This window comes from Protomyctophum parallelum (assembly GCF_964188405.1).
Source record: "Protomyctophum parallelum genome assembly, chromosome: 16".
NCBI lineage: Eukaryota > Metazoa > Chordata > Actinopteri > Myctophiformes > Myctophidae > Protomyctophum > Protomyctophum parallelum.
In genome coordinates this window covers 47374434-47388140 of record NC_139711.1, presented here as the reverse complement: position 1 = coordinate 47388140, position 13707 = coordinate 47374434, and the positions used below count along the sequence as shown (strand labels likewise).

Here is a 13707-nt window from a genome sequence, read left to right as displayed (position 1 = left end):
CGCCTCCCACGCTGGCCAGCACGGGTTGAGAGGGGCCAATCACCTTGTATCCTTAAAGGGATTGTGACATTTAAAACACATTTTTGTAGATTTTTTGGCTTTTTTGGCTTTTCTTGACATCAATTTCACCAAAAAAAAAAAAAAGTTTGAACATTCAGTGTATTCTCTGCTGTCTGGACTTCTGTGAATAATTATGCAAAAATGTCTCATCTGGTTGGACGGCAGAGATATACGTAGATCTCCGCTAAAGCTCCGCCCCCTCCACTCTGCTCCCTGCCTAGTGCCTACCCTCTCTTCTCCGCTTCCTCATTGTCGACCGCGACTTTGTTTCTTTGTAATACTTACTAATAATGGCTTCCAGAGAAAAATCAATCTGCTCTGTTGTTGGCTGTGTCAATAAACACAAGTCCTTACACTGGATACCAACTGGCCTAGATGACTCTTTAATTTTTGACGATGACTTCCTACCAAGTTGTCAAAGTAGCGCATCTTGGGTTGACAGGAAAGGGGGAATTACCGACATCTACAGGCTAAAATAATGTGTTTTTCCATTGCTTTTCAGGATGAAATTTACACATGCACAAAAACGAGAAAAAAATAAATACTGGAGTGGAGTTGAGTGTTCAAACTTTTTAGACACGTTTGAAGGACCATGGCCAAGACTTTTAATGTTTTTAAAATTATGTTATAAATCATGTCATAATACCTTTAAAGGGATTGTGACATAGAGGGGCCAATCACCTCGTATCCTTAAAGGGATTGTTGACATAGAGGAGCCAATCACCTCGTATCCTTAAAGGGATTGTGACAGAGGAGCCAATCACCTCGTATCCTTAAAGGGATTGTGACATAGAGGAGCCAATCACCTCGTATCCTTAAAGGGATTGTTGACATGGAAATAAAAAAAAAGATTTAGAATTATTTTATTATAGTTATGTTAACTTTATGAACTAAAAACAAATAATAATGGACGTTAAAAAAAAAAAAGACAATAACATTTAGTAATTATCTGAGATCAATCATTTCTCAGTATTCTGATATTAACCTGAGGGCCACATTAAGTGAAGGTGGGGGCCTCATGTGGCCCCCAGCCGGGCCACCAGTTGATATTAACCTAATATTAATATTTCAGTTAAAATATAGCAAAAATAGCTGATCTACAAGCTCAAAACGTGTCGCAGTGCGACATGTTTTGAGCTGGCCCTCTGGAGTGAGTGTGGAACTATAGTGGCCCTCTGGAGTGAGTGTGGAACTATAGTGGCCCTCTGGAGTGAGTGTGGAACTATAGTGGCCCTCTGGAGTGAGCGTGGAACTATAGTGGCCCTCTGGAGTGAGCGTGGAACTATAGTGGCCCTCTGGAGTGAGTGTGGAACTATAGTGGCCCTCTGAAGTGAGTGTGGAACTATAGTGGCCCTCTGGAGTGAGCGTGGAACTATAGTGGTCCTCTGGAGTGAGCGTGGAACTATAGTGGCCCTCTGGAGTGAGCGTGGAACTATAGTGGCCCTCTGGAGTGAGTGTGGAACTATAGTGGCCCTCTGGAGTGAGTGTGGAACTATAGTGGCCCTCTGGAGTGAGTGTGGAACTATAGTGGCCCTCTGGAGTGAGTGTGGAACTATAGTGGCCCTCTGGAGTGAGTGTGGAACTATAGTGGCCCTCTGGAGTGAGTGTGGAACTATAGTGGCCCTCTGGAGTGAGTGTGGAACTATAGTGGCCCTCTGGAGTGAGTGTGGAACTATAGTGGCCCTCTCCATCGTCAAAGTTGCCCACCCTTGCTCTGACAGAGACGTAGAGTTCTTATAATGAGGGCCTAAATCACCTAATCCTAAATAAGATTAATCCGGCCATATCCACTTGCCCAAATGTGCTGACCTCATCACATTTGTGATGACGGCTATATATTATTAAATAAATGAAATGAATGCTTGGAAAGGATTCAGAATCATTAACGCTCATCTTTTACTTTCTCTAATGACAACTTAAAACACGAGCCTTGGTTGAAAAAAAAACTAAAGTTGTCCTTTAGAGGCTGTAAATGAAGTGTGTGCGTAAAACCAGGCTACAGGTACGTACTTTGTGACTAAACCTTTACCCGCGCGCACACACACACCACACACACACACACACACACACACACACACACACACACACACACACACACACACACACACACACACACACACACACACACACACACACACACACACACACACACACACACACACACACACACACACACACACACACACACACACACACACACACACACACACACACACACCCCCACACACACCCACACACACAAGGGGGACAAGAAAACAGGTGATAAAAGGTGGTCTCAGGTTCCCCACCCCTATATAAGGTAATGATCAAGTCACAGAGCTAGGAAGCACAGCCTGTCTCTCTCACTCATGAGACACAGATCCAGGTTTACGCTCTAGTTTAAAACATGGTTATTTATGCTATTATTAATGTGGATTGTGATTCCAGATACCACACAGGTCTGTGACTCTGAGAGTGAAACACATGGAACCAAATGGACCCTTATGGGTCTGTGACTCTGAGAGTGTAACACATGGTGGAACCAAATGGACCCTTATGGGTCTGTGACTCTGAGAGTGTAACACATGGAACCAAATGGACCCTTATGGGTCTGTGACTCTGAGAGTGTAACACATGGAACCAAATGGACCCTTATGGGTCTGTGACTCTGAGAGTGTAACACATGGTGGAACCAAATGGACCCTTACGGGTCTGTGACTCAGAGTGTAACACATGGAACCAAATGGACCCTTACGGGTCTGTGACTCTGAGAGTGTAACACATGGAACCAAATGGACCCTTACGGGTCTGTGACTCTGAGAGTGTAACACATGGAACCAAATGGACCCTTATGGGTCTGTGACTCTGAGAGTGTAACACATGGAACCAAATGGACCCTTATGGGTCTGTGACTCTGAGAGTGTACAAATGGAACCAAATGGACCCTTATGGGTCTGTGACTCTGAGAGTGTACAAATGGAACCAAATGGACCCTTATGGGTCTGTAACTCTGAGAGTGTAACACATGGAACCAAATGGACCCTTATGGGTCTGTGACTCTGAGAGTGTAACACATGGAACCAAATGGACCCTTATGGGTCTGTGACTCTAAGAGTGAAACACATGGAACCAAATGGACCCTTATGGGTCTGTAACTCTGAGAGTGTACAAATGGAACCAAATGGACCCTTATGGGTCTGTGACTCTGAGAGTGAAACACATGGTGGAACCAAATGGACCCTTATGGGTCTGTGACTCTGAGAGTGTACAAATGGAACCAAATGGACCCTTATGGGTCTGTGACTCTGAGAGTGAAACACATGGTGGAACCAAATGGACCCTTATGGGTCTGTAACTCTGAGAGTGTAACACATGGAACCAAATGGACCCTTATGGGTCTGTGACTCTAAGAGTGAAACACATGGAACCAAATGGACCCTTACGGGTCTGTGACTCTGAGAGTGTAACACATGGAACCAAATGGACCCTTATGGGTCTGTGACTCTAAGAGTGAAACACATGGAACCAAATGGACCCTTATGGGTCTGTGACTCTGAGAGTGAAACACATGGAACCAAATGGACCCTTACGGGTTTGTGACTCTGAGAGTGTAACACATGGAACCAAATGGACCCTTATGGGTCTGTGACTCTGAGAGTGAAACACATGGAACCAAATGGACCCTTACGGGTTTGTGACTCTAAGAGTGAAACACATGGAACCAAATGGACCCTTATGGGTCTGTGACTCTAAGAGTGTAACACATGGAACCAAATGGACCCTTACGGGTTTGTGACTCTGAGAGTGTAACACATGGAACCAAATGGACCCTTATGGGTCTGTAACTCTGAGAGTGTACAAATGGAACCAAATGGACCCTTACGGGTCTGTGACTCTGAGAGTGTACAAATGGAACCAAATGGACCCTTACGGGTCTGTGACTCTGAGAGTGTACAAATGGAACCAAATGGACCCTTACGGGTCTGTGACTCTGAGAGTGTAACACATGGAACCAAATGGACCCTTATGGGTCTGTGACTCTGAGAGTGTACAAATGGAACCAAATGGACCCTTACGGGTCTGTGACTCTAAGAGTGAAACACATGGAACCAAATGGACCCTTATGGGTCTGTGACTCTGAGAGTGTACAAATGGAACCAAATGGACCCTTACGGGTCTGTGACTCTAAGAGTGAAACACAGTGTTCCACGGGCCCCGAGGCGAGATTGACAGGACCCCTTCCCCCCCCGGGCCTGGCGTCGTCATGAAAGGGGAAGCACAACACAACACTTACACAACACAGTACAGCACAGCACAACACACAGCACAGCACAGCACAGCACAGACACAGCACAGCACAGTACAACACAGCACAGACACAGCACAGCACAGTACAACACAGCACAGACACAGCACAGCACAGCACAGTACAGCACAGCACAGCACAACACAGTACAGCACAGTACAACACACAGCACAGTACAACACACAGCACAGCACAGCACAGCACAGCACAGCACAGCACAGCACAGCACAGCACTTACACAACACAACACAGCACAGACACAACACAGCACAGCACAACACTTACACAACACAACACAGCACAGACACAGCACAGCACAGCACAGACACAGCCACAGCACAGCACAGCACAGCACAGACACAACACAGCACAGCACAGCACAACGCACAGTACAACACACAGCACAGCACAGCACAGTACAGCACAGACACAACACAGACACAGTACAGCACTACACAACACAGCACAGCACAGCACAGCACAGACACAACACAGCACAGCACAGCACAACGCACAGTACAACACACAGCACAGCACAGCACAGCACAGCACAGACACAACACAGCACAGCACAGCACAACGCACAGTACAACACACAGCACAGCACAGCACAGTACAGCACAGACACAACACAGACACAGTACAGCACTACACAACACAGCACAGCACAGCACAGCACAGCACAGTAGTTCTGGGATCTGGAAAGTTCTAATTCCACCCCATAGTGGAGAAGAGGCCTTAGTCGCAGTAACTTAACAGCATGTTTGGGGGGGGGGGGGGAGAGAGAGAGAGAGAGAGAGAGAGAGAGAGAGAGAGAGAGAGAGAGAGAGAGAGAGAGAGAGACAGAGACAGAGACAGAGACAGAGACAGAGACAGAGACAGAGACAGAGACAGAGAGAGAGAGAGAGAGACAGAGAGACACACAGAGACAGAGACAGAGAGACAGAGAGACAGAGAGACAGAGAGAGAGAGAGAGAGATACAGTTTACTACCATGCAGGGGGGGGGGGGGGTGCATCGGCGCAGGCAAAACCCGGAAATGCCGTAGTGGAAGAAATGACTCTGCCCGGTAAACTCAGGGTATACATTGAGTTATTAAAATGGCACAAAGTGTATTTTAGAGAGAAGCTGGGGACCTGAGACGCTTCCCAGCTATACAAGAATAGACTTTGACCTTAAGGTCTTAATTCCTGTTCTGTTCTTTAGCTACATAGAAGTGTCTATTTGTACGTCTCTAAATGTTTTGATGAATTGAACAAAGTGGACCCTGTTGTAAACAAGTGTAATGCTTAATTGGGTCGTCCACTCACAGTTGACAGTCTTTGTATTGAGTTTGTGCTTAAAATGTACTGTCAATTCTACAAACTGTTAATACATATTTCAATCAATCAATCAATCAATCAATCAATCAATCAATCAATCAAAAGGTCTAGCAGGCTTTGTGTCGGTGAGCGGTGACGTCGTTTTTGTTTATTTCCTGGTATTAGAAAATGTGAAAATATGACCAGAGGGCTGCAGAACAGGGTTGTTTTTAGCAGCACATTTTTATTTTAGTTTTAGTCATAGTCTTTTGAATAGTTTTCATTTAGTTTTAGTCACATTTTAGTCACCTATTATTTTAGTCGTCTAGTTTTAGTCGACTAAATGTCATAAGATTTTAGTCGACTAAATCTACAGTTGATTTAGTCGACTAAAATGTATTTTGGCGGGCCTTGATGCCGTCGAAATGACAGATTTTACACTTTTACACTGAAAATAGTCGATCTACAAGCCCATTGTGAGCTTGTAGATCGGCTATTTTCAGCATGCAACCAAGTGTAAAATGACCTATACTGGATCTCTTGTCCACTAGTCTCTTCCTAACATTTTAGTCTAGTTTTTATTTGTTGACGAAATTATCAGTATATTTAGTCTTAGTTTTAGTCACCATAGCACAGTTTTAATTTAGTTTCCATTTAGTTTTTGTCCGTGAAAAAAGGTAGTCTTAGTTTTAGTCGACGAAAACAACACTGACGCGGAAGGGACTTCCACAGGGCGTCAGAGAGAGACTCGCAACACGCATGGACACACGCACACACACACACACACGGGGAAACACACACGCATGGAGACACACACACACACACACACACACACACACACACACACGGGGAAACACACACGGGAACAAAGAAACTAATTTAACCCACTTTTTGTTTCACAAAACTATGGTGTGAATTAATTCAGGTCCAGACCGTCTCCAGTTGGAATAATCCGTTTGGGGACAAAAGCACAACACGACTATAGTTGAAACAGCCACACCCTGAAAAGCTCTAGTTTTCAGACCGTCGTATAGTAAAGTCTAAATGTAGTAAATAAATGTAAATTAAAGTCTTATACCTGTCACAGGTGTGTTGCAGCTCCACAGCAACGCCAACATGTAGAAACTCAACCACATCCGAGACTTAGACATTACAACTGTGTTCACTGTGAACGACACGGAGCTCGAGGAGACGTCCTCCATCTTAAACGTAATCTCTCTTTTAGACACGTTGTTGTTTGTTGAAAAGTTTAGTTTCGATTTCAGCCACATTGCATTGTTATGTCACCGTGCCACCAGCAGGTGTCGCTGTAACACCACCCAGCTCTTCATGGAGAGAGAGAAATAATTTTATGGCCAGATTATATAATCCTAATAAAATATAAAGATGAAATTAAATGGAACCGTACTTGTGTGTAAATAATTATTGATACTAAATACTATGGAAATAAATAAATGAAAACAAGCCAAAGGTCGTGGTAAATAAGTGTAAACATATAGGCCTACTTTATTGTCAAAGCAAGTGTCAAGAAATATATAATTAAAAAACAGTTGGGTAGTGTGTGTATATATATATATATATAAGGTACAGTAATGATTGCTCTATGCGTGATACGTATCCTATCTGTGGAATATCATAGCATTCAATTGAAAGTTCATGTAATGTCTTTATCTTACAGTTTTAAAATTTACAATGTAGGCATTTATCAGACGCTCTTCGTCCAGAGCGATTTACAGTATAAGCGAGATTGCAGTGATTTCAGATTGTGTGCATATATACAGTATATGTTGACTACAATAAGACTAAATATATACTGACAATTTCGTCAACAAATAAAAACTAGACTGAAATGTCAGGAATGAAGGGACTAGTGAATGTCATTTACCTATAATCTTGTGTCCTTGTGGTCTTGCCTACACATAGGGAAGACAACCAGATGTTTGAAGACCAGAATTGCAGAACACAGAAGCAACATACTTATGAAAGATCAGCGCAACCCAGTAGCTGTAGGCTACACCAGTGTTGTTTTCGTCGACTGAAACTAAGACGAAAAATGTTCCTCGACTACCTTTTTTCACTGGCGGAAACTAAATGGAAACTAAATTAAACCTAAGCTATATGGTGACTAAAACTAAGACTAAATATATTTACAATTTCGTCAACACATAAAAACTAGACTAAAATGTTAGGGACTATAGTGGACAAGAGTATATAAGACACACGTTATTTTACACGTTGTTTCATGCTGAAAATAGCCGATCTACAAGCTCACAACGCGTCGCAGCGCGAGCAAGTGTGAAATATGTCATTACGACGGCATCAAGCCCCGCCGAAATACATTTCAGTCGACTAAATCAACCGTAGATTTAGTCGACTAAAATCTTATGAAGTTCAGTCGACTAAAACTAGACTTATAACACTAACACATTCCAGGTGACTAAAACTAAATGAAACCTATTCAAAAGACTATGACTAAAACTAAAATCTAAATTTGCTGCCAAAAACAACTTTACAGAAGTGTGTGGGGGGGGGGGGGGGGTGGCAATGTAGACAACCTATACTTTAGATGTGAAAGTTTTTATATATACATACACTACAGATCAGGGGTGGGCAACTTTGACGATGGCCACTATATTTCCACACTCACTCCCTAGGGCCATAATATTACTGTCGTATAGCAAAAATAGCCGATCTACAAGCTCAAAACGCGTCGCGCTGCGACACGTTTTGAGCTTGTAGATCGGCTATTTTTGCTATATATTCGAATTGGAATCCTGAAAATTTACATTTTCATGTCATTTCAAATGCCTTTAATTATACGTGTGTTGAAGCATTGAGCTACTAATCTAGACTGAAGTATAATTAAAGCGGGTCATGTTTGCATGTTTGTGGAATTGTAAACAGCTGAAACCAATATTATTATATCAGTGTTCTGACATTAACCTGAGGGCCACATTAAGTGAAGGTGGGGGCCGCATGTGGCCCCCGGGCCGCCAGTTGCCCACCCCTGCTACAGACCATGTCTCCAAAAGACATGGCCTTTCCCTCAGTCCTTTAAAGGAGAATTCCATGCTAGAATGCTTTCTTATCTTTCTTACCTTTCTCTGTAGTCGTTACGTCCCCACCAAAGAGGTCCAGGTGTTTTGTGCAAAAACTCCTTATTGGCTATTTTCCCTACCATAAGCCCTCAATGAATTGCATTGCATTGAATGGGAATTGAATGGGGCTATGGGGTGTTATGCTAATTCGCTTATTTCCATCGAAAGAAGTAGTAAAGTGTGCCGCTTGGGATATTATTTACATTATGAAGAGAGGATATATACAAAGAAATTATAATTTTGAGCGAATAAGCGAATTAGCACAACACCCCATAGCCCCATTCAATTCAATGCAATTCATTGAGGGCTTATGGTAGGGGAAACGGCCAATAAGGAGCTTTTGCACAAAATATCACCTGGACCTCTTTGGTGGGGACGTAACGACTACAAAGAAAGGTAAGAAAGCCTTTTAGTATGGAATTCTCCTTTAATGAGACATTCTATAATAGCTTCTAGCCCATGGTCTTTAATGAGACATTCTATAATAGCTTCTAGCCCATGGTCTTTCCCTCAGTCCTTTAAAGAGACATTCTATAATAGATTCTAGCCCATGGCCTTTCCCTCAGTCCTTTAAAGAGACATTCTATAATAGCTTCTAGCCCATGGCCTTTCCCTCAGTCCTTTAAAGGAGAATTCCATGCTAGAATGCTTTCTTACCTTTCTTTGTAGTTGTTACGTCCCCACCAAAGAGGTCCTGGTGTTTTTTTTGTGCAAAAACTCCTTATTGGCTATTTTAGAGGAGAAATTAAGAAACCACATTTGCATTTTGAAAAAAAAAGCTTAGATCCAAAAAAAACAGGACATTTAAAACGAGCCACACTTTTATATCATTTCTTATCCATAAACGCTTTAACAAATACAGCTTTTCCACCCAACAAGATGAACCACAAATAATGACAATAATAAACCGGCAATGTTTTTAATCCATTCTGACCTGAAAATGTTCGTCTACATCCTGACAGTTTTCTGAAAAAGCTATGTTTCTATGTCAGTCGTTCTCTTTTTTTTTCAAAAATAGCAGACCTACAAGGTCTGCTATTTTTCAATAGCTAAAGCATAACGTAATGCTAAAACCAAAAGGGGTTCCCGTTCAGAATGGGTTAAGTTACAATTACAAACTCATACCACCCAGAAAGAAGGTCTCTGTCTTTTATAGGGGTGGTGGGCTCAGCCGTAGAGTGGCCGGATGGTAACCGCAAGGTTCCAGGTTCGAACCCTGCATGCTCCCCCAGAGTCAGTGTCGAAGTGTCCTTGAGCAAGACTCTGAACCCCTAGCTCTGGTCCATAGCCTTCTACTGCTTCTACCATTCTGCCCTGTGCAGTCTAAGGCTATGGGACTTTCAGTTTTAAATCTCAAATCGAAATCAGACCAGCCTCTCGTCTTTGGCGTAAATAAAAAGAACGTTTTTGCTACTCCCCAAAACAAAGGCGGGTTGTGTCATTAGAAAGCCTACTTTCTGTGTGGTGGGGGGGGGGGGGCTCAGAGTGCGTCCACTAAGGAAAGTAGGCTTTCTAATGACACAACCCGCCTTTGTTTTGGTGAGTAGCAAAAACGTTCTTTTTATTTACGCTAAAGACGAGAGGCTGGTCTGCATTCGTGCGAGCAGCGGAAGTTGAGAGTAACATAGCTCTAAATGAAACGCATTAGAGCTATGGACCAGAGCATTAGAGCTATGGACCAGAGCATTAGAGCTATGGACCAGAGCATTAGAGCTATGGACCAGAGCATTAGAGCTATGGACCAGAGCATTAGAGCTATGGACCAGAGCATTAGAGCTATGGAGCAGAGCATTAGAGCTATGGACCAGAGCATTAGAGCTATGGACCAGAGCATTAGAGCTATGGACCAGAGCATTAGAGCTATGGAGCAGAGCATTAGAGCTATGGACCAGAGCATTAGAGCTATGGACCAGTAGCATTAGAGCTATGGACCAGAGCATTAGAGCTATGGACCAGAGCATTAGAGCTATGGACCAGAGCATTAGAGCTATGGACCAGAGCATTAGAGCTATGGACCAGAGCTACTGAACCCCCTACGTGCTGGCTGTCCTCCCAGCATGCTTCACACATTACAACTCATTGTACCACCCTGATGAAGAGAACAACTCAAATGTGTGTAGAATATGCTATCAATGGATATCCTATTTAGACGGTTTGAAATCGTGACAGTTTTGTTGAAAACCCCCATGTTTATATTGTGTCAGTGGTTCTCAAACATTTTCATGTCAAAGGACCTCAAAAAGTATTTGAAAAATGTATTTGGCCAACCTGAAAATATATATGTTGTTCCAGGTTGTATCAGACCTGCAAGCTACGAGCTTGTAGATCTGCTATTTTTCCAAAAGCCTTGGTATAACAATGCTTAAAACAACCAAACAGGGGTTCCCGCCCAGAATGGGCTATGAAGTCACAATACCAACGTTGACGAGGCAGCATTGTGTTGTTTTAAAAAACAAAAACATGTTTAGTTTTTGTTTTCCATTTCCTGAAAAGTTAATATTTTGGACATAGTTGGTTTTCTGGCCGACAGCAGATATAAATAAACTATACAGTCCGGCTATGGCAGGTGAACACAGCTCAGCCACTTCTAAACTATACAGTCCTATGGCAGGTGAACACAGCTCAGCCACTTCTAAACTATACAGTCCTATGGCAGGTGAACACAGCTCAGCCACTTCTAAACTATACAGTCCTATGGCAGGTGAACACAGCTCAGCCACTTCTAAACTATACAGTCCTATGGCAGGTGAACACAGCTCAGCCACTTCTAAACTATACAGTCCTATGGCAGGTGAACACAGCTCAGCCACTTCTAAACTATACAGTCCTATGGCAGGTGAACACAGCTCAGCCACTTCTCTCACACTCTAAAATAGTACTAGTAGTAGTATTAAAAATGCCAAAAATAAATCTTTAAGGACAACTAAAAGCCCACATCATCAGTTGATTTACTGTCCCAATACCTTTGGCTGTTGAAAACAAAATCTAGAGACAGAGAGACAGAGAGACAGAGACAGAGACAGAGACAGAGAGAGAGAGAGAGAGAGAGAGAGAGAGAGAGAGAGAGAGAGACACACACACACAGAGAGAGAGACAGAGAGAGACAGAGAGAGAGACAGAGACAGAGACAGAGACAGAGAGAGAGAGAGAGAGAGAGAGAGAGAGACAGAGAGAGAGAGAGAGAGAGACACAGACAGACAGACAGACAGAGACAGAGAGACAGAGAGAAAGAGAGAGACAGAGAGAGAGAGAGAGACAGACAGAGACAGAGAGACAGACAGAGACAGAGAGACAGACAGACAGACAGACAGACAGACAGAGAGAGAGAGAGACAGAGAGAGAGAGAGACAGAGAGAGAGAGAGAGAGAGAGAGAGAGAGAGAGACAGACAGAGAGAGAGAGAGACAGAGAGAGAGACAGAGAGAGAAAGAGAGAGAGAGAGAGAGAGAGAGAGAGAGAGAGAGAGAGAGAGAGAGAGAGACAGAGAGAGACAGAGAGAGAGAGAGAGAGAGAGAGAGAGAGAGAGAGAGAGAGAGAGAGACAGAGAGAGACAGAGAGAGAGAGAGAGAGAGGGGATACAGGGTTTACAGTTACAATGCAAGGGGACAAAATAAGGCACATACTGAGAAGTCCAAAGTGGGGTTGTTGAAGAGTCACAGAGAAAAATAGCGTTACTTAAAAATACTGACGTTAATAACGTTTTTATTTCCAGGGAGGAGAAAACAAGTCTGGGGGCCGAGAGTCCACTTTAATTCTAATTATAATAATAATAACCCTTGAATCAGACAAACGCGTCGTGATAATCGCGACGCGACGCGCTGTGAGCTTTGCAGATCGTCAAATTACGCACAACTCTGTGTGTGTGTGTGTGTGTGTGTGTGTGTGTGTGTGTGTGTGTCCTTCCTTCCGCTCAGCGGACCAGACGCCCGCCCGTCCGTCCGTGGTTCCGCTCAGCGGACCAGACAGACGTCCAGGATGCAGAACTTGGCCCGGCAGGTGGGGCAGGGCACGCGGCTGGCCAGCCAGGTGTCGGGTCTCTGCTGGTCCTGCCGGCTGGCGAACCATCGGCCCAGGCAGGACACGCACCACATGGGCCTGCAGAAGCACTGCTGGCACTCTGGCTCCGCCTCTCCTCCTCCTCCTGCTCCTCCTCCTGCAACCACCAGGGGGTGCAATTAATAATTACACACACATGTTTTGGACTTACATTTAGGCCCCACGTCGACATGAACCCATTCTGACCCGAGATCAGATTCATACCAGGTTTCCACTGGACACACACTGGTCTGAGTAACCCGTTCTGACCCGAGATCAGATTCATACCAGGTTTCCACTGGACACACACTGGTCCGATGAACCAATTCTGACCTGAGATCAGATTCTTACGAGGTATCCACTGGACACACACTGGTCTGATTAACCCATTCTGACCTGAGATCAGATTTTTTTTAAAGTCAGTCGTTCTTCGTTTTTTCAAAAATAGCAGACCTACAAGCTCGTAGCGTGCCACTCACTTTATTTTTATATTTTTTATCCCACGATTTTGTAACCCATTTTTCACCCGTGTGAATTATCTAATGTGATCGTGGGCTCTACACACCCTCCACCAACCTAGTCCTTCCCTGCTTCCTTCATGCCTGAGTGTCCAAGTTGCTCCTTTACACCTGACAGGGGGGAGTTTCCCTGGTTGGACGTAGCGCGTGGAAGGAACACGTTATTCCAACCAGTTCCTTTCCCCTCCATCAGGCGCCCCGGCTGGCCAGGGGGAGGCAGTATAGAGACCAGGATTACTGCATGTTTTAGGTGAGGGTACCTACCCTATAGGGGACACGGGGAGAACATGTGAGGGTACCTACCCTAGGGGACACGGGGAGAACATGTGAGGGTACCTACCCTAGGGGACACGGGGAGAACATGTAATAATAATAATAATAAAACTTTATTTGTATAGCACCTTTCATGACA

General features: G+C 44.0%; 1 protein-coding gene across 5 annotated transcripts in view; it reads right to left on the bottom strand.

Annotated features, from left to right (window-relative positions):
- Positions 1-12601: 12601 nt before the first annotated feature.
- Positions 12602-13707, bottom strand: part of tmem129 (transmembrane protein 129, E3 ubiquitin protein ligase) — a 33762-nt gene continuing 32656 nt past the window's right edge. For 2 of the 5 annotated variants that reach the window (XM_083786070.1, XM_083786072.1), the window contains one exon: positions 12602-12889. In XM_083786070.1, coding sequence (XP_083642196.1) covers positions 12693-12889 — 197 coding nt within the window. In that variant the 3' untranslated portion in view covers positions 12602-12692. Of the gene's footprint in view, positions 12896-13707 lie in introns of all 5 variants that reach the window. The other 3 variants (XM_083786071.1, XM_083786073.1, XM_083786069.1) reach the window with 2 other exon arrangements.